This window comes from Sceloporus undulatus, chromosome 6 (genome assembly GCF_019175285.1).
Source record: "Sceloporus undulatus isolate JIND9_A2432 ecotype Alabama chromosome 6, SceUnd_v1.1, whole genome shotgun sequence".
In the NCBI taxonomy this organism is placed as follows: Eukaryota; Metazoa; Chordata; class Lepidosauria; order Squamata; family Phrynosomatidae; genus Sceloporus; species Sceloporus undulatus.
In genome coordinates this window covers 3,953,242-3,979,103 of record NC_056527.1, presented here as the reverse complement: position 1 = coordinate 3,979,103, position 25,862 = coordinate 3,953,242, and the positions used below count along the sequence as shown (strand labels likewise).

Genomic DNA, 25,862 nt, shown 5'->3' with positions numbered 1-25,862 from the left:
TCAGTGGCTCTGAGATTACTTCTTTCAGTTTTTTAATACCCCTGGATATAGTTCAGCTGGCCCTGGAGACCTGAATTCATTTAGAGTAACCAGGGGGCTTTCTAAACAGCCCTTTGGGACGTCCGGAGGACGTCCCATTTTAAAAAAGGGGCGTCTCTTTTAGACGCCCCATGTCCTAGTACGGACTCCGTCCGTACAAGATGGCGCCGGCCATTCTACATGGCCGGCGCCATCTTTACGTATCGGACGCACAGCGTCCAGACGCGTCGCGCCGCTGCTGACGTAGCGAGCGCGCCCCTGGCGCCTCGCTACGTCGCAAACGCGACGCAAAAAGAAGCTCCATTTTGGAGCTTCTTTTTTCGGTCCGCGCGGGAGTCGGGCCGTTTGAAGGCTCCGGCTCCCCCGCGGACCTTCTGGCGGCGGCGCCAGACCGCCGCAAAGCGGCGGTCTGTACCCCGCCCAGGTGTTCCTTTAATACTTCTTTACCTGTTCTTTGCTGGATTTCCCCTATTGTATCATCTGTCCCATTTCCCTCAGGCTGAGCATTGTTCCCCTCTTCAGAGAAGACCGAGGCCAAGAAGATGTTGAGTAGTTTTGCCTCCTTGACCAAAATGAAGTTGCAGGTAGAGAAGCATCCCTAATAAACACAATTTGGTGAACACACACACACACACACACACACACACACACACACACCAAGGCAGCAAAAAGATGGTCAAAGGCTTCCACAGTTGAGAAAAAGGATGTGTTTAATGCAAATTTTTATAATAAATATGAGGTTGTCGTGTAGAACACAGTTTGTCTGGGGCAGAAAATTCAGCCAGAGGCTCTGCTTCTCTGTAACTCACTCCAAAGAGTTGCTTAGCCACCAAAGTACATGTTATGAAGGGCTTATTGAGGATCAAACTGGAACAAAAGAGTGAAGAAATCATGTCCCAGGCTGGACCCCATAGAGAACAGCCAGCCTCTGCCTCCTCCTCTTCCTGTCAGAGATAGGATGTGGTGTCATTTCATTGCAAATTTCCCCACCATATTAATGGAGGCAACCAATGAAGTGACATGGGGTGGGAGAAATGATGGATGATGGCACAGAATGTCTTTTGCATTACTAATTGTTATCAGAGAGAGAAGAGGAGGAAGAGAAGGAGGGACAACCTTAAGATGATGCTTTGGTTGCCTTTGGAGGAAATGTGTAGCCCCAGCCATAGAAACATGGCAATGGAAGGATGGAGAAACCTATTAGTTTCCCCTTATCTTACAGTCAGGTTTTGTTTTTTGTTTTTCAAATCTCACTTTACTTCTATTGAGGAAATACACATATCCATGAGGATCCATTCCATTAGTTACTGTGGATAAGTGGAAATTGCAGTTAATAGCAAATGCTATATTTCCAGCAGAAATTGACCATAAAGGTGGACCTCCAGATATCTAGCTGGTCTCTGTAGGCAACTAGAGGTCCTCCAGTGAAAAACTCTGTGGTCAACGTCTACTGGACATTGAGCATTGAGTCATGCTGGAGGACCTTCAAATGCCTAGAGAGACTTTTTTTTCCAGGCACAGGGAACTGATACTGCAGTTATTGATCCTGAAGATATGGGGACTGGACTGTGTGTGGATTTTGAACATAAAAATGCACACAAATCAATGGAATCCTCATATGCCTATAAACTGAAATGGTGCAGCTATTTAGTGCTGGGATGTACCCATCCAAAGTGGAAACTTCTAGGCATCCATAATAAGACATACCACCTCTCCTTCTCTCCTCTTGATTCTGAATCCAACAAGGAAAGGTACCAGCTGAGAAGTCCTAGGTCCCTGGGGCCATGAGTGAGTTATCCAAAGTGCTGACCTTATTCATGGAGGGAAAATAAGATCTGGCACCTTGGTCTGCCCCTTTAAAGTTCGTACTAAAACCTGGAAAGCCACCACTGATATGGGAACCACCAGATGCCCTTGACAAGGAGGAACTGATGTCTTGGTACAGGAGTATACCACTACTCTATTGCTATGCTATTTTTGGCAAGCTTTGGTTAATAATTTACATTTCTGAGTCCAGCCTAGGACCTCTGATTTACCTGTTAGCATTTGAGGACCCGTCTAATTCTGCAACGGGGCCAATGAGGAGGCACAATGAGATCTGGAGTCCAAAATCATCCCGAAGGACAAAGTTGTCCCCCCCTGCTTTAAAGAGTGGCAAGGCTGGTTATATTCTGCTGCTATCTCTTGTATGTGAAGGAGCCATTGAGAGATGTTTCATGGCTATCCCCAAATTTCTGAAGCCAGTTCAGTTGTCTTGCAAATCTGGTGAGACAACTAGTTTCTTATAGATAACTAGAAGCATTCTATCATGGCCACCCAAGAGCAAAACACTCATACTTGTATGCAGGCTGGTTAAAGAAACTAAGATAGATAGTAGTTAATACAGCTAGTAGTTAATACTATTAATTGTTAATACTATTAATACTTAATACTACTAGTAGTAGTAGTTAGTTACTACAAATATCACCAACGGTAGCAAATGTCTGTTCTCCTAGTACTGGTGATCAATAACTCTTGAAATTTGGAGTTGATAAAACACCAACAATGATCTTCATAGAACATTGAAGCTGCTACATCTCAGCTCTGATGGACATAGGCTTTACTACATGGGGAGAAGGTGGAAAGTAAACAGAATTGATGGCTAGGACTCCCAGATGAAAGAGCTTGATGGAAAAGAACCAGCTGACACTGGGGACGGATGTTAGGAAAAGGCTAGGCTGATTTAGGTGAAGCATCTTAGAAGGAGGTTCCAAGCAGATTGCATTGGGCTTTAGAATGAGAAGAGACAAGGTTGAGTTTATAATAACAATCCCATAAAAACAACATCAAAAATACATTTGAGGGATTGAGCATCAATCCACACTTGGAAAAATCAAATGCACTTCATTCATTCAGTTGAAGCTCCAACCTCTGCATCCAGCTGCTGTTGACACACCCTAAAAACAAATGATCAAACATTAGAAAAAATACTTAGTTTCTGTTGAATCAAATCTGCAGGTGACTTGGGATAAAGCAAAATTCAAGCCATCTATACAAACAAAGGCAAAAAGTAAAATTTTGCATGTTCTCCTCAAAAGAGATGCGCGGTGTTCAAGAGTCTGCTAGTAGCAAATTCTTTCTGCAGATGTCTCCTGCCTCTGTTTTCCTTGATGAAAATACTATTTAAGCAAGCAAAGCTGATTTCTGGACTTCATGGATACAGATAAAACATGACAAATTAAACCATTATCTGTCCTGAATGAATTAATTTGGTAATTTGGGGCAGGGAAGAATCACCTTTTTCATTCTGTCATTCCTAGGCCTCTCCTGGCTCTACCAGACTTCTTCAGACTTGCCCTGTGAACCACTAAGATTTAACTTTCCTGACCATTCTGGTTGTAGCCAGGGATGCCAAGGTTTTGCAGCTCAAAAGTGGGAGATTGTATTGATGTTGCAAAGTTTATGAAAGGTGAAAGCTAAGGAAGCACAGAATCATACACCTGGAAGAGAACATTGAGGAGCCATTGAGTCCAACCCCCTGCCAAACAGGAACTGTAAGCATAAGAACCTAGCTTAAGAAATGAAGCCATCTGCAAAACCCTGGCATCACAGCCAAAATGACAAAGGCTCTGTACAAACCAGCTCTTTGTGCCAGCAGGGGGGCAGAGTCGGGGCGCAGCATCTTGATGACGCATGCCTGACTCTGCCCCCCAGGGTGCCCTGACACTGTGTGCTGCTCCAGATGGTGCACAGCATCATGGCACACTTCTGGCACTGCATCCAAATGACAAAACACCGAAGGGGCACCATTGGATGACACCAACCTGAGCAACACTGCTGAATGTAGCTGGCACACCAAGCTAAGCTATGCAAAGACACTCCAGGGCACAGCAGCCACCTGGCCTTCCAAGAACAATGTTGGATCTGAGAGCAAGATAAGTCTTGAACTACAAGACTCTTGGCAGCCCAGATTTCTTCTTATCAACATTTTTTGACATTCAGACATCATGTTTGTCAACCATTGCTTTGGAATGTTTTGGGAATATTCTTTCCTTCTCCACTGACAAGTTTCATGGAAAAGTGAGAGGAAAGACCAAAAGATGCAGAAACCTGCTACAATAACAACAAGACAAAGTAGAAGGGGGGGGGGGGGGGGGGGGGGGGGGACTGCTATTGAAAGACAACCTGCCTTTTGGCAACGGGTTGAATACATTGAGGCCAAACTCTTGGCAGCCTGGGTTTATCTTCTGCCGTCTTGTCTACTCATTCCTTGGGGATTTGGTGAACCGATATGACAAAAAAGGACCACTGTCCCACAGATCTGTAGCCACACAAGCTGTGATAATTCAGAGTCTCCCTAAACAAACAAGATCAGGAGGCAAGGGAAGATAAATAAACCAGGGCAGAGCAAAACAGGAACTGATAGGGCTGAGCTCAGATTGTTTTCTCTAACTTATCTGAGACATGCACAGTTTTTGGCTCACAGAATAGATGGAGTGGCCCTTTCCAGGGTCAAACGTTTCCCTGAGACTTTAAAAAATACAGTACCCACCACCAACACAGATCCTGAGTAGTCACATAGACTGGCAGTATTTGTGTGGTTGTTTCCCTCCAGGCAGGAACATGAAATCTGTCCTCCTTGACCAGTGAAAGCCCAGACAAAACCAACTTGTCCTAAGGAGACTTTGGTTTTGGTTGACCAAAGTCGGCAATCATGGTGGAGAATGCAAAGATAATCGGCAGACGTAAGCACCTTGCACAGCACTGGATATAGATAGTCAACATTTGTTGAGAACATGAACTTCCTAAACTCACAGTGCTTGAATGTATTAAGGGCTGAAATGCATTCCTTGAGACATTTCTTCTCTGGCTCCAAATCTACTAGAAGTAGATTTCCTGTCACTTCCCATTTTGTTTGCAAGTCTACTGTGGCCCCAAGAAAGGTTCAAGGACTGAACATTCAGCCCTGGACCACCTTGGGTGGCACAACCCTGGTTTTGATGGACTTTTTCATATCGTGGCCTGATGTCGGCTTTGCCTCCCAAGATGGGGTGGCCATGCTCTGGGGCCACATGCAACCTCCCCCACAAATCTGGTTTTCCCAGTCAAGCTTCCATGGACTTCCTTTTTCCTGAGCTTTTCCCAATGAGTAACAATTAACCATTCAAATATTGTTGCACCCCTTGCACTATTTAACATAAAATATTAGCCATTTTTCAAGCCTCTCCCAGTTTGGTTTGAGTTGAGTTTTGATCATCCCTGTGGTTCCTGGAGAGTTTGGGGAGCCAAAATCAGGCTCCAAACCAGCCAATGTCAGCTACCTTTTTCTTTGAATCTGCCCAGTGTTCTGATCACAGGATTTGAATCTGGTGCTTTCTGAATACAGATTTTTGTACTTTGGGTCATGAACTGGTTTTCTTCTAACGACACTGGCCTTGGAGTGCTACAGAAATAGCCATTTGCGCATTCTCAAGGCACACAGAATCACAGAATTACAGAATCATAGAACTGGAAGAGACCATTTAAGCACTCCCAAGAGATGGTCATCCAGCCTCTGTTTAAAAACCTCCAAAGAAGGAGACTCTGACCATCAGGACATTTTCCCAAATGTTTAGGTGGAATGATCCAGCTTCCCTTTCTTTCTGACAATGGATAGGCTTTGGTGTATAAAATGCTAGATCCTTTTGAAGAAAGAGCGACAAATATTCACTGAGGTTCTGTGAAATGCAAACCTACGTTTGAGCTAACAACTGATTGTTCAAAGCAAGCCATTAATCATCAAGAGCCAGATAGTAAGTGGATCAGTCAGCTGAGGATTTACCCAAACCTCCCCCCAAAATAATGGCGTATGAGTTGGCTGGCTTACCTGGCATTCAGCTTGCCATGATATGCTTTACAAATGCTGGAACAAAATGGAAGAAGGAAAAGTCATTTAAGATCTCACACTTTGGGCTATCTAGACTTAGTGCTTGGAATGGGCCAGATTTTTTCTGCCTGCAAATCTCAACATTCTAGCTCTATCCTACAGAATCCTGGGATTTGTAGTTTGGTGAGGCACCAAAACTCTCTGACAGACCAGGCTGAGTACCTCATCTAACTACAAATCAGAGGATTTGTGTTGTGACAGCTAAATTGGTGTCAAACTGCTTTAATTCTGCACTGTGGGGGCTACCCCTTTATACAGTGGACCCTTGCTATATGCTGGGGTTTGGTTCCAAGATCCCCTGTAGATTAAAAAAAATCCTATTAAATATGACATAGCAAAATGGTGTCCTTTATAAAAAATGGGAAATCAAGGTTTGATATTTGAAATTTTTACTTCTTTTGAACATTTTCAAACCGTGGAGCTTGAATCCGTGTACAGTGGTGCCTCGGGATACAAAATGATCAGGTTACGAAATTTCCGGGATACGAAAAAGTTGGATTGGCAAAAACTGTTTCGGGTTACGAAATATTTTTCGGGTTACGAAATTCATTTCGGCGCGAAATTCAAATGCTGCAAAGTGCAGCTATAGGCTTTCCAGTGCTAACGGAAAAGTGTTTCGGGTTACGAAATTTTCGGGTTACGAAAGGAATGGCGGAACGAATTAATTTCGTAACCCGAGGCACCACTGTATTCCTATCTAGACTGAAGAAGATATTCTTTCATTCAAATTATAAGCAACATCAACTTCAAAGTGGGCAACACTGGATAAATCTCTCTCTCTCTCTCTCTCTCTCTCATACACACACGCACACACACACATTTATTTAGTTAGTTCCAAGGAAATTGAGGGTCATTCATCCTACCTTCATAATTGATGCAACCGTTGGAATCTTCCTGGCCAGCCATTAACTTATCAACTTCCTCCTCAGTCAGTCTTTCTCCTAGAGCAGAATTAAAAATGGGAGTTAACATCAAGGTAACTCAAATACCTGACAGATTAAGAGCACAAGAAAGGTTAAGAGCCTGAGAAAGTACACAAGGGGATCTTCTAGCACCTTTGAGACTGAGCAAAAGAAGTTGTAGCATAAGCTTTCGTAGACTTGGCCTACTTCCTCAGATGCATGTAGACCGAGGTCTAATCTGCACTGTAAAAATAATGCAGTTTGACACTGCTTTAACGACCATGGCTCCATCCTATGGAATACTAGGATCTGTAGTTCACTGTGGCACCAGGACTCTCTGGCAGAGAAGGCTAAACATCTAACAAAACTGCAAATCCCAGAATTCCATAGCATTGAGCCATGGGAGTTAAAGTGGTGGCAAACTGCACTAATGCAGCGTAAGATTGGATCTAACTCACAGAACTAAATCTGAATCCAACCAAGAGTTGTAGTTGTGGTTATTTTTAGTTCATGTTTTCTTTCATTAACTCATAATATTAAATCTCAGATTCGAACATTATATAGCAGTCAAATCATGGGAAGGAAAAAAGCAAATAGCCAGGGAAGTTACCTTCTTTGCATTGCATCTCCTCAGTATGTCTGCATTGAAACAGAAGAGAGAAACTATTGGACCTCCCCATGAATGTAGCTTAGATGGCATCACCATTTTTCTTGGGGATTTGCTTACCAAGAGTCGCTAGAACGTGGCGGAGCTCGGCTCCCATGACGGTGCCATTCCCTTCCTTGTCAAAAACACGCAGGCCTTCCACAAAGTCCTCATAGGTCCCCGTATCTTTGGTCTTGGCAATGTGCTGAAGCATAGGCAGGAAGGTGTCAAAGTCGATCATCTTGGTGTTCATTTCTGTCAATGGACAAGTGGACAATGAGGACCAGTCTCTTTCTTCATGAGGGGGAAAGAGGCCCAGCAACTCTACCAAAGGTATCTGTTTTCTACTCCTTCCATCTTTGATGCTCTTCCAAACTTTGGTTCTGTAGATGTTTTGGACTTAGCTCCCAGAATTCCTGAATGTTGGCCAACCTGGCAGGGCTTCTGGGAGCTGAAGTCCAAAACACCTGGAGGACCAAAGTTTGGGAATTGCTGCTTCCCTTGGAGCACCTAATTTCAAGCTAAAAGAGCCAAGCAGCAGCCCAACACAATGTATCTCTGTTGTTTCTGTCTGAACTGAGTGATCAGAAATCCAAATTGGACAAATATTTGCAGAATGCAACAGGACCAGTCCAACATAAGCTTATAGTTGAAACAGGAGTTATTACAATGGGCCCTTAGTATCCTCTGAGGTTTGGTTCCAGGACCCCCTGTGGATACCAAAATCTTTGGATGCTCAAATCCCATTATATACAGTGGGGTAGCAAAATGGTGTCCCCTATACAAAATGGGAAAATCAAGGGGTTCATTTACACTGTAGAAATAATGCACTTGGACACCACTGCTGTCGCTCCATCCTAAAAACCCATAGTTTTGTGAGGAACCAGCAGTCATAGCTAAAGAGCTTGTAAAATGTCACAGGATTCCATAAGATGCAGCTACTGCATTTAAAGTGATGTGCAACTGCATTATTTCTAAAGTGTAAATGAATGTATGACCTTGGGCATGTCATACTCTCTCAGCCTCAGAGGAAATCCAAGGCACAGCTTGGCAAATCTTACCAAGAAACCTCACGAGAGAGTGGCCATAAGTCAGAAATGACTTGAAGGCACACAACAACAACAACAACAACAACAACAATAACCCCTGCTCTGTCTAATGGTGCAAGAAAATGCCAGTGAGATTTTGTGAGGTCCATAGATCATTGATTCCAAAATGGCTGAGATAGATCTGATATATTTTTTTAAAAATACAATTTGGTGAAGTGGTCACTGCAGAAATAGAATAGGGAAGACTCTAACCATCTGGCTTGGGTCGTCCAAGGACCTTGAGGACTTCCGCCTGGGTGGGATTCTGGCCACATGCCCTCAAGACGTCTCCACACTGCGCATATGTGATCTTCAATTCTCCCTTGGGAGTTCTGTCGAAGAGCTCAAAGACTTCTTTAAAGTCTAAAGACGCACAAAGAAGAAAACCATCAGGACGATGATTCTTCCCATCACCCCTGTAGCCATGGCTGCGTTACTGGATAGCATGTAGATCAAGAGTTGGAACAAGAGACCAAAGATTGGTCCCTGTCCCAAGGAGTTTACACCCTAAAATTTGCAAGAGTAGTAAGAATTATAGTTCAAGGGGTAAGAAGGGAGGAAAGAGAGACTGAGAAAGTCAACAAGGAATGGATATAAATTAATTGTGCAGACATAGGAAGATGTCAAATGTCAACCCAACATCAACCCAAACTTCAACCCAACATCCTAACTGGCCCTTATGTTTTGGTTTGGTTTTCAAATGGGAAACATTCAATGAACTTTGCTGTTGATCTTGTTATCAGATATGTTTGCATTCCATTTCCTTTGGACTTCCTGGAGGAACTGCAAGAGTGGGAAGGGTCAGGCCAAGTGGTTCTTCACATCATTTGTACAAACCAGGAACAATTAGGAATTACGAGAAAACGCAGCTCTGAGTTAGACCTTCCTAGGCCAATAACCCTCAGGAGTCAAGACAAATGTTAACACATTCCACGATCCTGAATTAAACTCGTCTGGAGGCATTGCAACAGACATTGGCATTAAGGATGCAGGGACTCAAGTTAACTAAAGTGAAATGGTCAGTCTGTCTTGGCCTTTATGTCTCTTTTCAGAAGTCATCATCGTTGCCTATGAATTTGCTTTTTCATTTTAAAAAATACCATGTCAATACAAAGGGGTCTAGTTTAGCCGTCTCCTGCCACGCTACATTTTTACTTGGGAAAATATTATGTGAGCCTTCACTTGGAGACTGGAGCAGTAGAGTAAAAGTAGGCAGCTGTGTTTTGGGACTCCAACTCCCATTATCCCTCATTGTTGGCTATAGGAGCAAGGCTGATAGGAGTTGTAACCCCAAAATAGCTGACGGGCCATAGCTGCCCATGCCTGACGTACAGCCCCAAGAAGCTTGACCACCTCAGAGTAGACCAAGGTTTTTCAAATATTTTATATTGCACCCTCCTGCTATCTCAATTTAGCAGGAATCATCCCGATTAATCCCCTGCTGTCCCATTATATCACCTGCATTGAAAATGTCCCAAAGTCTCACTCCTCCTCCCATTTTCCCCTTTGTTCTCAGCTTACTTCAGTTGTGGCAAACTGCAAACTTTCAAAATGCAGAAGTTGTTTGCACTCCATTAACTCAGTGTGGAAAGGGAGAGAGAAGAGAGGTCAGAATCATGCCCTTCCCAGGAAGCACAGGCAAAAGCAAACTGCTGCAGCCCCTCCTAGCTTGTGCATTCATCTTCATTAATAAATTTTACCATCTTGATATTGTATCTTCCAACATTTAGCAGATGAAAATGGGGACACATGTGACCAAGTAACTTTAGAGGTTTGCACTTTGAACTCAGTTTGCAGCAACTGAAGTTAGCAGAGGACAACGAAGGAAAGTGAGAGGTGGAGAGAAAAACTGGAACATTTAGAAACCATCTTGAAAAGTGGCTCCTCACAAGATTATCTGGGATTATCCCCACCAAATTAAGACAGTTGAAAAGCTGTGATGTTGCTTGGCCTCATGTGTCCCAGACTTGTAAATTGTTGAACAGTATGTTATATGGAAACCACTGGGTGACCCTGAGCAAGTCCCATTCTCTCAGCCTTAGAGGAAAGCAATGCTAAACCTCCTCTTTCCAAGAAAGCCCCCCACGACAAATTGGCCTTGGAAATTATCTGAGGCACACAACAACAACAACAACAACAACAACAACAACAACTGTTATACTTTGGCTGGCTAGGAGATTCTGGGAATAATTTTTCCAAGTTCCATAACTTTCATGTATATATTTTGCACACATACAATGTATATTTTGAAATGGATTTATATTTAGCATTCATTTCAGGTGTAAAGAAATGCTTAATATCCTTTTGCTGTGAGCGGTCAGTCATAAACGGGATTTAAACTACTGTATAATTGGTTTTGGGGGCTGCTAAACAAATATTCCCATCTGTTTCTCTCCTTTCCTTTTCAGTTATTTTTCAGCCGTCTTTTCTCTTGCTTTGGCATGTTCTAACTCAACAGATTTTGCCAAGCATCTGTAATGCCATCGTGCTGCAAGATCTGATAGGTAATATCCTATAGAAATCCGATTTGCTCATTTATTACTGTTTTTCCTCCACTTTTTAAAAACTAAAAAATACACTGTTCAACTTGGCAAACTTAATTAAATAGTTTAAAACAATAAAATAAGACTCTTCCATGGAGGAGAAAGTAGTAGTGGTTAGGGACCCCTTGGTAGATGGGATCACCCACAATTTGAAAAGCTAAATTCACACTCTCCCTAAAAGCATCAAGAATGATAACTACTTGCAGTTTAAGTATTCCATATGGGATCCCTTATTGGATGGGACCACCTATAAGACTATTCCAAAAAGTTGGATGGGGGATGATATTCAAACAGTAGAGCTTGGGAAATTACTTTTGGGGGGGCTAACTGGGGGATTCTGGAAGTTGTCCAGAAACAGTAATGTTTTGAAGATCTATCAAGCAGCTCCACACACAGAATTCTCTTCGCTGCTGAAAAAGAGTATTCACACACTCAGTATAGAAAACTAGATCCTGCCCCATGGAAATGGCCAATATTTTTTGAAAATCTCCAAAACAGAGTTGAAGATTTGTTGGTGCAGCCCTCTCTCATTCCCCCATTTTCTGTAAAACTTCCCAGCAGAGAGGTCTGTGCTTTTTCCAGTGGGACGGAAGGGTCCACCAGACTGTAGTGGCTTCTGCTTGATAGCAGCTGAACAAACACAGAGCCTTCTTACTTTGGTTGATCCTCTTTGGCTTTTGCCTGGCCTATCATTATTGAAAACCCTTGTCAGCAAGATCCGGGCTGTTGCTGCTGGGGTCATGTCACAGCTGTGAGAGAAAGTCTAAGCCTCAGGCTTCGGACCGCAGACAGTGGGCTGAGGTTGCGGCAACTGGTTTGGAAGCTGAGGGAGAAAGGGCTTGGGAGCCGGAAAGACAATCTGACCAGATCAAATCCCACTGAAACCCAAGGGGCAATGGTCAGATCTGGGAACATTGATTCCAAAAAACACATTACCTCCTTTTCCCCAAAGCACCGTAAAGCTTCAGGAAACCATGTAGTGAATGACACCAGATTTCTGTCCAGCATCTTGTCTGTTCATCCCAATTATGGTATAACCAACTGTTGAATGGCAAGTCCCAGCATGATCCAGTGGTTTGTGCTTTGGACAATGGGCCCGAACAGACAGGCCAAAATAAAGCTGCTTCAGGTCACTTTGAACATATGCTATTTAAATGACACATGCATCTGAAGAGCCTTCAAGTTGTGCCAAAGCTGCGCTCCAGTCCTTAAGACAGGAGCATGCCTTTGGTGTGGCTTCCAGCCTCTTAGGATGCATGCAGCATTTAAACAGCATATCTCCAAAGTGACCTGAAGCAGATTTATTTTGGTCTGTCTATTTGGGCCCTATGACTCTGGAGAGCAGGGTTCAAGTCCCTGGTCGGCCATGAAACCCACTGTGTGACCTTAGGCAAGTCGCACACTCTGAGCCCCAGAAAATCCCATCATATGGGATTAAGGTCACCATAAACTGGAAAAACCTTGAAGACAGACAACAACAATAAACTGCTAGGAGCACAAGACAGAGAGTGTAGTTCTGCACATATCCCATTAGCAGACTCCCCACAGCCAACTGGTTAACTACTTTGTGAATGGGATGATGGACTCTGGTCTGATCCAACATGGGTGTTCTTATGGTCTTGGACCCAATCCAATTGCTTGTCCCAACCTGAGCAAGATTTCTGCATCAATGGGATTTAGACAGTAATTCATCAGTTAATTCAATAAACTGAGCCACCCCCAAACTGGTAATCCCAACAGTACAGACTACCAGCAGTATCCATTTTTGAGTTCTTAACACTATTCTCAGAGCTTGAAAAAATTACCATGGACAACTGGTCTCAGAATCCTATGCCCAGCATAACCCTTAGGATACTGGTAGTCCAAAAAAGCAACTTTCCTGGGCCCTGGTTATTCTACAAGCCACTGGATTCAAGGTGTACCTGTGTGAATTGACCTAATTCTCTGGCAGGTATTTACTCCAGGCAACCAAAACTAGGCTGGCAACTATCAGCTGGGGACTTTTTCTTCAGCCGCCCCAAAACTGTGGAATGACCTGCCAGAAGAGATCTGACAGCTGAATACACTGTCTGAATTTAAAACAGCATTGATGACCAATCTCCTCTGACAAGTTTATTAAGGCCTGTTCCGCACGGGCGTAAAGTGCATCCTGGGGATGTACTAGGGTTAGGGAAAGGGAAACCCTAGTACGTCCCCAGGACGTACAAAATGGCGGCGCCTGTTCCACACGGGGGCCGCCATGACTACATCGCGACTGTGCTGCTTCCAAATGGGGCGGTGCGTAAGTGGTGTAGTGGGGCTGTGCGAGGGTGCCTGGGGCGCCCTTTCCGTGGCCCTGGAAGGAGCTCTGTTTCGGAGCTCCTTCCATGATTTGTGTCGCTGGTGCAGCCTCTACACAGCTGCGCCAGTGATGCAAATGAGAAAGGGGCTGAGCAGCCCCTTTCTCCGTGTCCCTGCCACCACCGGGTGTCCTTGGGGCATGAAGCCCCAAGGACACCCCTTTCCAGGCTGCTGGGAAGCGGCCTTTTGCGGATCGGAGTGGCGGATCGGCAGCTGAGGCCCCGCTCCGGCAGGTAAAGGAGCGTCTACAGGCCACCCCAAACAGGCGGTCTGTAACACGCCCAAGATGACTTTTAAATTGTGAATTCAGATGTTGAATTTTAAATGTGGACTATTTTAAAATATATGTTTCTTATTTGTCCTTTTAAACTGTAGCATGTTTTAATTAACGTGTTTTAACTGATGTTGAATTGTTGTTGTTCCCCGCCTCGATCCATGGGGAGAGGTGGATAAGAAATAAATAGTAGTAGTAGTAGTAGTAGTAGTGGTAGAATTGATCAGTTCTGAATGCCTGGCTTGGAGAAAGCCAAAGACATGCCAGAGACATTAAGAGGCACTGCTTCTCTGGGACACATATGTTCCAAATTTAACAGAAAGGGAAGGGAGGTGTTTTTTTTTCACCAAAAGCCAGCAAGATTTTTCTTTCTTTTTTAATGTTAAAGAATAAACATCTGGGAAGGAAGAGTTTTCATATTTTGGCTGTCAATTTCTGGAGAGAAAAGCTGAGCAGAACGGAGGCGGTCTGGCAGTGCATTAATGTGGCATATGTGCTCTACACATATACAGTGTGATACTGAAAACACATTTAGGTTCTTGGAATTAAAGACCAAGGTTGAATAACCCTTTCCTTCCAGGGAAACTATAATAAATCTCTCAAATACCTTTATGGGGTTTTTTTAAATTGCAGACAAAGTTTGGAAAAGTTAATTCTGAAGACTACAATTCCCACCATCTCCCAGCATGGTCAAGGTGGCTCATCCAGTCTGCATACCAACTTTGTCACTGGCATATTCCTTATATTATCCAGTAAAAAGCAAGGCGTGGAAAAGAAATGGAATATTTCAGATCAATACAAAATTCAGGAATTAAAGACAATGGGAAGTAACAGCATAAAACATCCCTTCTCACCACAACAAAACAATTAGCAGCTCAGGTTTAAAAATAACATAAAATAACATTCTGGCAGCCCAAGGTGGGGATGTGAATCCTCAACTATTTTGCCTCCATGGATAACTATGGAGGTTTTCTTCCTGCGGTGGTGGAAAACAGATATTCCTCTGCCATTTTCTCCCTGTATTTGATAACCTGAAATGTTGGGGAGGAAAAATTCTAAGGAGAAAAACATGTGGATGTTGGGAAGGCAGGAACTGTGCAAGAACCCTGTTTTTTTGAAGAAAGGAAAAGAAAAGTTAGGGTTCAATTGACCTTGACAGATTGGAGAGCAGAACCAGTTCCAACAAAATGAACTTCAACAGGAATTAATGGGCTCCTGCTACCTGCTGGGCTTTGGTTCCAGGACCCCCAATGAATACCAAAATCCGTGGGTGCTCAGTTCCCATTATATACAATGGGGTAGTAAAATGGAGCAAAATATAATATAATATAAATATAAATATAAAATGGCAAAATTAGTTTGCATTTTGGATTTTTTGGGGAGTGGTATATTCAAGCTGTAGATGGTTGAATCCCTGGATGCAGAATGCATGGATATGGAGGGCTATTTGCACTATGGAAAAAATGAAATGCACAAATACAGAATGGGTGATACCTAGCTTGAAAGCAGTAGAGTTAGCCCTCTGTTTTCATGGGAGATCCATTCTGGACCCCCCCCCCCTTGCAAAAGCAGAGACTTGAACCTATTCAAGCCCCATTCCCCCATGAGTGCGCGAAGGGTGCGTGCCATGGGGGCCCACCCCATTGATGATAATGGAGGTTACCCCTCCTCACATATTTAAGAATGCGGATCCCAAGTCTGCAAGAAAGGAGGGGCGACTGTACCTGTGAAAGGGATAGAAAGAGGCAGGAGAGGAAGGAAGAAGAGGAAGAGAGGAGAAACATCCCTTACCTTCAAGCTGTTCATGAGTGAATTCAACCTGAAAGAGAATAAAAATAGGCTATTAGGGAGACCTAAGGAGAGTCCCATGAAACCAATGAGGCTTGCTCATACCCAAATGTTAAAGCCACTCTGCTTCCATTCCTTGAAATGGCTCTTAAGGGTTAATCAGACATTGGGGTTTTTTTAGCTCAACTATCAAATAATCTCACGCACACATCCCGGTTTTATTATTAGAACTGCATCTCTGCAAGTTCTGTTACATGCGTTGGCACTGTGAATAAAGACAGAGTTGATGATACCAATGCATTTGAAACATATCCAAGGCATGCAAAGTTTTATCAAAGTTTATCCAGGGTCTGTTTGCATCAGTTATTCAGACATCCAACAATAGGAATCTTTTAGGAAAACTTGGGGGGGGGGGGCAGGGATCTATTATCCCAGGTTAAGTGGTATTTGTGGCACAGCCCCCCCCCCCAACTTACTTGGCTGCATTCAAAATGCATGTGAACAACAAAGAGACAACCCAGATTCTGCCAGGATTATGTTCACCATCTGAATAAGTTGCCCTTGACAGCCTGCAAAATCCTGGAAAATGAACCAAGCTCTTTGAACATTCATTCTGAATGCTCCAGAACTGGAGGTCCTTGGGCTTCCCAAAGGAGTCAGACACAGGGACTTTCCAATGATGGTTCCGCTTTTCGGGAATCTCATTCTCTTCCTTCCTTCGCTCTGAAAGTCTGTGTGACCCAGTTATTGGACATTTGGAAGCAGGCCTTAAGACGCATTCTTGCCTCACTCTGCTTTTGGTTTCGTGTGACTTGGTACATTAACACTCACAAATCTGAGGATGTGTGTACACTGTAAAAATAATGCAGTTTGACACCACTTTAAGTGCTGTAGCGCCATCCTAAGGAATCCTGGAATGTGTAGTTTTACAAGGTCTTTTGCCTCCTTGGGTAAAGAGTGCTGGTTCCTCACCAAACTACAAATCCCAGTATTCTGTAGGATGGTGCCAGGACAGTTAAAGTGGTGCCAAACTGCATTATTTCCGCAGTGCAGATGCAACGTGGATTCTTCTTTTTTTAGTATTGGGCTTGCTTTTCAATGAATTTTACACAAATACTACAGCTTTCTCTTTCATGTCATGCAATGTTTTTTTAAAGGTTTCCTCAGAAAAGTGGAGTACTGATTTAAACCGACGAAGGAATGAACTAATAACCAAACAAACCAAACAAACGGTAGCAGGTTTCACATTTCAGCAATAACTGTGGAAAGGGAACCGTCCTGGGTTCCTTTTTTTTTCCCCTGAACCAAAGCCAGGAATAACACTAGGGAAACGGAATCGGATCCTGGTGTTCCCAGAAGTTCCTTTTCTTATATTGCACTCTCGGGGGAGAGTCTAATGGGCATGTGGCGCGGAGTCCTGTTCTTTGGACTTCTAAACAGAATTGACGGGTAACTTTCATCTGTAAGATGATCGCCTCCGTCTTTTGATTGAGAACATGCCTGGGTCCTGCTCCACCGCCTGAGGAAAGGAGTCGGAGAAGGACCAGCAAAGGAGGATTGTACACAGGCGGCCCTTGTGGACAAATGAGATGGGTTTCTGGCACTGTCCGTGACCAGAAATGTAAAACATTTTACAGACTAGTTGTTCCCCTTGCTAATGGACTCCAGAAACATGATCTCTGGCTCTCTGACTGTGGCTTTAACAAGCTGCTATTTCACCCCCTTGACTTGTTCTCTGGGGTTACCAATTGACTGGAAAAACAACAAGGCCTGGATGGTTGTGGGCTGTTGTTTTGCATGCTGCATTTCTATATTTCTTTCTTGCATTTGGCACCTTGTCAAGTTGCAAAAAAAAATTATAATAGTAACAGAGGCAAGATTATATATCAGGAACCTGTAGAGAGAGAACTTGTAGCATAAGCTTTCATAGATTTGGTCTACCTCCTCAGATACATACAGATGGATGCAGATCCATTCATCTAAGGAAGCAGACAGAGGGCTTGTCTACACGATTAAAATACTCCTCATTCAGTTCTGTTTGCATACCATCTGGCCATGTGTGATTCGTAGTGGATTGGGCCATTGCAGGGCGGGTGGCTGCTTAATCTCTGGAGAAAAAGGCTTCATAGGTTTTATGGAAACATTCACAAATATCCAAAAGGATGCACTGTCCATTTGCTTTAGATGGATTCAGATTGCTCTGCATTTTCAGCGGAGGGAGATAAAATAGATACAAATTTGTGCAGGAAAGTGAAGACAAATAAATATAGATGTGAATGTGAGAAAATCTGTAGCAATTTGCATAATACAGTGGGACCTTGGTATCAACAGATTTGCCATCTGTGGATCTGAGCTTCTGCGGATGGCCAGCCCGCGTTGTCCCCAGTGGTGGCACATTCATGCGGCCACACCATCATTAGGGACAATGAGACTTCACATGAATTCCTGTTGTTTGTAATAGCAGAGTGGCTGCTTGCATGTGCCGCCATTGGAAACAACATGGGCTTGAGCATCCATGGATTTTGGTATCCATGGTGGGGTGTGTGACCTGGAACGGATCCCTGTCAATATGTACACTTATGTACAGTGGGTCTTTGTTATCCACTGGTCTTTGGTTCCAGGACCCACCATGGATAAAAGTCTGTGGGTGCTTAAATCCCATTAAAGTCAATGGCACAGCAAAATGGTGTCCCTTATATAAAATGGAAAATCAAGGTTTGTTATTTGGAGTTTATGCTTTTTTTGGAATATTTCCAAGCAGTGGATGCTTGAATCCATGGATAGAAAAATCCGTGGATAAGGAGGGCCAACTGTATAACTAGTCCAAGTCTACAAAAGTTTGTGCTACAACTTCTTTTGCACAGTTAGTATCAAAGATGCTAGAAGATCCATTTGTATATTATATTCCTAGCATGGCTATGTCTCTGAATTCTAGAGGCAAGGGTAGTTCCTCTGCTTCTTTTCTCTTTCCTTCTCTCTCTGCCATTTCTGTCAAAGCTATAGGCCATAGGACAGGAATGGGCAATTTGTAGCCCAAGAGCTTCATCCTGGCCTAATTCCAATAGCTTTCTGCTAACAATCTGTTTCCTGACAGCAGGGAGAAAGGGAGTGAGAGAAAGGAGGGAAAGAGGGAACCTACTTTATTTCTGGCCCCACCCACACTGGCATGATCCCATGGTGAGGGATGCTGGGAACTGTAATCCAAAAACACCTGGAAGGGTGTATGCATCACTAACATATAACTATATATTGCCTTAATCCTCCAGAATTGTGTCTTAATTGGATTGTGTATTATGGATTTAGAGCCTGTTTCCCAGGCACTAAAATCAGGCTTCTTAGCCAGGACTTTAAGAGGCATCATCCAACTCCATCCGACACACTTGTGAGGAAACAACCATGTAAGCTAAGCGATCTTTATCCCACAAAACTACCATAGGAGGATCCTCTAATAATAGAATATGCAGCAAGTGAGTGAGAAAAGGGGAAAGAGAGTGAGAGAGTGTGCATACAGATGGAGTGAATAATGCATTATAAACACCCAGACGAAGTGAGGGATAAAATTAAACACACAAATGGAAGAGTGCCTGGGAATTGTCACATAATAAACCCTGTCTTCTTGGCCTTTCCTGGGGCTGGTTTATATTCTGAATTCTTTAAAAAGAGGGAGGAAAAGCCCGGAGGGAACTGTCTGCCAAATGCCTTCCAATCAATCCTGCATCGGGAAAGAATAGAGTCTGCAACCTTTATAGATTAATAAACCAATGTGTGATTGTTGCTTTCCTTTTAATATTAATTTTAAATTGGGCTGGTTTGGCTAGCCTAGGGCAGGGATAGGAATTGTGCAGCCCTCCAGATGTGGCTGGATTGCAACTCCCAGTAGTCCCAAAACAGCATAGTCACTGGTAAGGGATACTGGGGACTGTAATCCAAAAAACACCTGGAAGGGCGCATGCTTCCCAACTTTAGTCTACATCTACAACAGCTACAGAGGGGAGTGGGCCAGTTACAGAAAGCCCCAGCTCCTTAAAATGAATCAAATAGTTTTCCAAGTGACTTTTCATTCTGTTACCTTTAAAGATGTGGCATGTTGGGGTCAGCATCTCCTTAGAATTATGGAGAAATTATAGCTCAAAGGGAAGCCTGTGAGAGAAGGGTAACTTCGGAGATCTTTTCACCTGTGTATACCAGTATTAACTAACTACAGAGAGATTACAGCTTCAGTGAAAAGAAGGGTTTTATTTAGAAATGCTCCAGGGTGCACATAAACATACAAAACCAATGCAATCTTAGGAGCGATACAAGGCTTACCAAAAGACAGGCACAGGAGGTTGGATACTGAGAGATCGGGATTTAGAGGGGCAATAATTTCCAGTTCTGCAGAGAGGAGTCCATGGAAAATGGAGAGTGACTCAGACAGCATCTGAAGGTGACACAGTAGGTGAGAGTGACCCTCTGTTCAGACCTGAGGCCAGGTCTGGGGCTAATATTTATATCCGATTTCATACCCTCGAGGGGTGATTAGTGCTACCACACAGTGCAAGACTTTGATGGTTTTCTAATGGACTTGAAAAAAGAGGCCTGGAATGGCTGATGGCTTTAATTCTAAAGTGACAAAACAATGATTCGATTTCAGGCAACCCTTGGCTAGTCGGATAAGAAGTCTGCATTGGAACACAGCCTGGAGTGAGGTGGAAAATGTGGTCTTCTACTGCTTTGAAATGAGACTCCCTTAGAAGTTTATCACACTGGAGCTAATTTTGGCATTAAAGAGAGATTAAAGTGCATTTAAAGTATCCTGCAAATAAAGCAAAAGTGGTGAGTAATTGCGTGAATGATTATCACACACAGTTGCGCAAATAAAGCGGTATCAGAAATGCACTGTCACTGAAACCCTGAAAGTAAAAAGATGTGTCAATGCTTCTGTGTGACCACTTTAATGACGGGTTTTGTGCAACATCATGTGGAATTGTTTCATGTAATTACGCAATTTTTCCAGAATATTCACAAGATAAACTCCCGATCTTTTTCGTGTGATAAACGCCATAGTTTCCATTGCAAGAGGGAATGGGAAGAACCCGGGGAGTGCGAGGTGGAGTGGATTGGCAAAATCATTCAGCATTTATTTTAATATAATAATAACCATAATCAAGGCAGGTTTACAGCAAAAATAAAATTACAGCAAGACAATAAGAATTTATATCAATCCCTAATCCCTCCCACCTTTAAAACAATAAAATACACATTAGTGCTATCCAGTTCTTCCACGTGTCCTTAGGTTAGCATGACCCCTTCCCTCTGTAACTCCATTGTTTCCAAAGATCAAAACCTCTCAAAAACACTAGATATTAATTATGAAAACCCCATTTCCAGCAAGAGGGGTGTAGGGTATGCTAACAACACAGGAAGATCCCAAAATGGCCCAAAAACTGCTGCACAATGCAACAGTCCAAACTTTAAAGGAGCCCTCCAAGTTGTAGAACTGAGCTATTCAAGGTGCTAAACCCTTCCAATAGATTGAGAACCACCAATTGCTTTAAAGGTCAGGCTAAGATGCAGAATGGATTCACACACCACTGACATGGACACCATCAGCTGCCCCTGGTTTTCTTCATTCTCAGTAAAAGACTCTTCCATGCTAGCTAAGGGCTTTTCACACATTTAGGTTTGGAGGCTTTTGTCCCCCGGCCTATCCCTAGGTAAGTAGATAAAGTGATGAAGACAAGATTCACTAACTTTTTTGTCTCAGAGACAGACAGCTGCAAAGTGAAATGGGCCTGGATCCAAGAGGAGGAAAAATGTGGCTGCCCTCCTTCCCTTTCAACAAATAAGTGATTCTATTTTGGACCATGACAAAAGAAGAGGGAAATTGACAGGAGGCAGGTAAACAGAAAAGGAGACAGACACAGTTGTTTGGCTATTAAAAGAACAACTCCTTTGACCATTGCCCCAGCCTCCCTCTTCCCTGAACCGTGCCCCAAACCCTGACCCTCCCACCCACTGGGGCAATGAACAGAGCCTCCCTCCAGGGTGATGTTCTTGCAATAAATAAAGGCAAGGGGGAAATGAGCCGGTGAGAAGCCCCAGTGATATCCCAGTTATGCTGGCTCCTGCTCTCAGCCTCCATGAGAGCAAGGGAAGGGCATCACAAATGGGATGTATGTTCAGACCTTGGCTGAATCTGCATTCACCAAAATGGTGAAAGGTCTGGAAAGCACCAAGCCCCATGGGGAGCAGCTTAGAGAGCTGGGTATGTTTAACTTGGAGAAGAGAAGGTTAAGAGGTGATATGTTTAAATATTTGAAGGCATATCATATTGAGAATGAAGCAAACTTGTTTTCTGCTGCTCCAAAGACTAGAAAGAACATGGGGAAATGGATTCAAAAAGAGATTCCACCTAAATATTAGGAAGAACTTCCTGATGGTAAGAACTGCTCAACAGTGAAATATGTTGACTCTCTTCATCCTCAGAGAAAGGCAAAGGCAAAGAGAGCCTGCCAAGAAGGATCTGGGAGTCCAAGTAGACCACAAATTGAATATGAGTCAACAGTGCAATGCGGCAGCTAACAAGGCCAATGCGATTTTAGGCTGCATCAATAGAAGTCTAGTGTCTAGATCAAGGGAAGTAATAGTGCCACTCTATTCTGCTCTGGTCAGGCCCCACCTGGAATATTCTGTCCAGTTCTGGGCAGCACAATTTAAAAAGGATGTGAGAAACTGGAGCGTGTCCTTTCTAAATAAAGGAGAGCAACTAAAATGGTGAAGGATCTGGAAACCATGACTTAGGGAGCTGGGGATGTTTAGCCTGGAGAAAAGAAGATTAAGAAGTGATATGATAGCCCTGTTTAAATATTTGAAGGGATGTCATATTGAAGAGGGAGCAAGCTTGTTTTCTGCTGCTCCAGAGACTAGGACCAGAAACAATGGATGCAAGATGCAGGGAAAGAGATTCCAGGAGGAACTTCCTGACAGTAAGGGCTGTTCGACAGTGGAACAAACTCCCTCGGAGTGTAGTAGAGTCTCCTTCCTTAGAGGTATTTAAGCAGAGGCTGGATGGCCATCTGCCAGGGATGCTTTGATTTAGATTTCCTGCATGGCAGAATAGGGTTGGACTGGATGGCCCTTGCAATCTCTTCCAACTCTACAATTCTATGATTCTAAGAAAAACTTGTGATATGGGTCACCATAAGTCCAACAGCCCCACCAGATCCAGAAGCACCCTGCTCCCACCACAGCCAATGGATGTCATTAGTGTCCTGGCTGTTTGAGGGAGTGGCCATGGGGGTCTTGGACTGGAGTGACCACCCCACCAACTATTCACCCCCATCTGAGGTGTCACCCAGTGTGGTCCACACATCCTGCACCCCCTTATTGATGCCCTTACTAACAAGTACAGCCACATGTGTAAGGGATCCTACACAGCTCTGAGATACTAAAAGAATTTCAGCCATAAAGTCAGCAACAGAAAGAAGAGAGGGAAAAAATAGTTAAGGGTGTGTAGGAAAGGATATATGTTCTGTTCGATTAGATACACACAGGCTTAATTCTGATAGCAGAGACTGACACTGTTGAGTTTCTCTTTGAAAGAGGACTGAGTGGGTTTACCTTGTAGTGAAATCAATTGAGACTGGATGGAAAAAAGAAATAATATATGGGTTTTTACATAGCAGACTTCAAGCACAGCTAGAATTAACAAAAGCATCCAGAAAATTCTCCTTTCCCTCCTTGATGGAGGTTTTTGTTTTTAATGGCAGCTTGTCCTTTCCAAGCCAGGGCAATGCATTTTGACTAGTTTTAGAACAGCGTGGCATAGCAGTTTGAGTGTTGGACTACGACTCTGGAGACCAGGGTTCAGTTTCTCACTCAGACATGAAACCCATTGGATGACCTTGGGAAAGTCACACTCTCTCAGCCTCGGAGGAAGGCAATGGCAAACCTTCTCTGAACAAACCTTGCCAAGAAACCCCATGATGGGTTCACCTTAGGAAATGACTTAAAGGCAAACAACAACAACAACAACAAATTTCTAGGACTATTATCCATATCTAATTCTCGTTCAACAGGAGTATAGCATTCATACTGAGGGAAATACTAGTGCCATTCTTTCTGCTTTGACTGGGCCTGACCAGCATGAGAGGGCCAGCATGGCATAGTGGTTTGAGCATTGAGTCTACAACTCTGGAGTTTGAATCCCCGCTCAGCTATGGAATACCCCTGGGCGACTGTAGACAAGTCACATTCTCTCAGCTTCAGAGTAGGGCAAAAACAAGCCCCTTCTGAACAAATCTTGCCAAGAAAACCCCACGATAGGTTCATTTTAGGATTGCCACAAATCAAAAATGACTTGAGGGCACACAAGACCAACAAGCACCTTACACATAAGGCGCAATAGGAGAAGCCTCTTCCCCTTATAGTGACAAAAAAGGACACTTACTTTGGTGGTAGCTGGGTTAAACTCAACTTCCTTGCGAGGTTCTGGCTCAGATGATGGGGCTGCTTTGGCAGCAGCCTTGGGTTCTTCTTTTTTTGGTTCAGCTTTCTTGGGCTCTGGCTTCTTGGGTGCCATTGTGCTGAGTTGCACAAAAGCAAAGGAAAGGCTGGTTACTCTGGGAGGTGAAGCAGAGCCCGAGATGTTCCCCTCTCAGAGGTCTTTATCCACCTCTCGGTCCTTGAATGTCACTCATTGCATCACTTGGTGTCCCCCTCCCACCTTGTCCACCAATCTTCCCCCCTATCTCACATACCAGGCGTCACAATAGGGCTGTTGCTATAAAAGGACAAGACATTTCGCCCAGCTATTTTGGAGTGGTCGCTTATGGCATTGTTCTGAATTAGCACTGAAATAGACAGAGGGTCAGGGGTATCAGGTATGGAACCTGGAGAGGGGTCAAAATTGTCTGTCTCTGTGGGACGGCATCAGCAGTTGCAGGAGAAAGGACACTCAGCCAGCTGCATGCTCTCATGTGTCGATTTCATGACTGGAGCTGTCAGCTCCTTTGACAGGATTTCGGGAAGAGTCTTGGAACTTTATCACACAGGGCTAAAAAAGCAGAATTTGAACAAGGTAGAAGCTGGTAATTATTGCACAGTGTCATGTCCATCCTGATGCTACCTTGCATTCCATTTGTTACTGTAGTGTAGCTTTTCATTGACTGGCAAAAACCATCAATAGGCTCTCAGTCTCACAGCTATTCCATGATCGCCTTAGTACAATAGGTCCTTTCCACTGCAGTTCCACTTCTCAGGCATTCATGTGGTGTGAATGGCCATGATTCTGCTCCTCTCTCCCTCACAGTCATCACAACATCCAACAGCTCCTGGAGTTGGCAAATTTACACAACAGCCAGCTTCAGGAAGTAGTTGGCAGCCATGATCACTTGTACCCCGCCTTCTCCCAAAGTGTAGGGCTGCTGTGTGAATGTGCCTGGAGTTACTTTACACAACCATTCCATACTGAGTATCAAGCAGACAAGATTGGAGAAGACTCTAGCTACCTCCCCATGACTATAATAATAATATAATAATAACTTTATTACAGCCATTTGGCCAGCACATCCCATGACTATATCCACAATCAGCTGGGTCTAAATTAACAAAATGAATTTTAACAAAGAATAATATAAGGTAATACATTTAGTTTTTTGTGGGTTTTTCGGGCTATGTGGCCATGTTCCATGTCTAGCCTGGGGATGTTTTAGCCTGGGGAAGAGAAGGTTAAGAGGGAAAATGAGAGCCATGGTGAAATATGTGAAAGGATGTCATACTGAAGATGGAACAAGCTTGTTTTCTGCTACTCCAAAAACTTGGACACAGAGCAATGGATTCAAGCTACAGGAAAAGAGATTCCACCAAAACATTAGGAAGAATGTCCTGACATAAGAGCTGTTTGACAGGGGAATTCACTGCCCCGAAGAGTAGTGGAGTAGTCTCCTTCTTTGCAGGTCATCTGCCAGGGGTGCTTTGATTGTGTATTCCTGCATGGCAAGGGGTTGAACTTAATGGCCTTTGGGGTTCTGTTCCAACTCTAGGATTCTGTCTAGCATGCAATTGTGCAATCTCAGATGGCCATTACTATTTGTATGTGACTTTCTGTGTGCTCCTTCATTCACTAAAATTGCAGAAAAGGGGCAGTAAGCAGGCATTTTGGAAGATACACAGTCTGTCACACCATATTGGTGTTCAACAGAAGAATGGTGTTGCAGAACCACGGTGGAACAACCTGACTGTAGATTTACAGCTCACAAATACAATATAGGGTCTTAGCCCTGTTCTTAGGACTCATGGTATGGCTGCATCAATGGACATTTCTTATAGGGGTAACATTTGTCATGCACAAGCAA

General features: G+C 43.6%; 1 protein-coding gene across 2 annotated transcripts; it reads right to left on the bottom strand.

Annotated features, from left to right (window-relative positions):
- Positions 1 to 731: 731 nt before the first annotated feature.
- Positions 732 to 24,190, bottom strand: MYL3 (myosin light chain 3). 2 transcript variants are annotated; one of them, XM_042477471.1, is made up of 7 exons: positions 23,957 to 24,190; positions 15,529 to 15,556; positions 8,794 to 8,943; positions 7,574 to 7,747; positions 6,808 to 6,885; positions 5,885 to 5,920; positions 732 to 2,975 (listed from the first exon to the last, which is right to left on the bottom strand). In XM_042477471.1, exons 1-6 carry the CDS (start codon positions 24,086 to 24,088, stop codon positions 5,892 to 5,894), a joined length of 591 nt encoding a protein of 196 aa, XP_042333405.1. In that variant the 5' UTR covers positions 24,089 to 24,190; the 3' UTR covers positions 732 to 2,975; positions 5,885 to 5,891. The 2 variants fall into 2 exon arrangements, with proteins under 2 accessions (XP_042333405.1, XP_042333406.1); XM_042477472.1 differs by lacking the exon at positions 23,957 to 24,190 and adding an exon at positions 16,002 to 16,095.
- Positions 24,191 to 25,862: the final 1,672 nt, after the last annotated feature.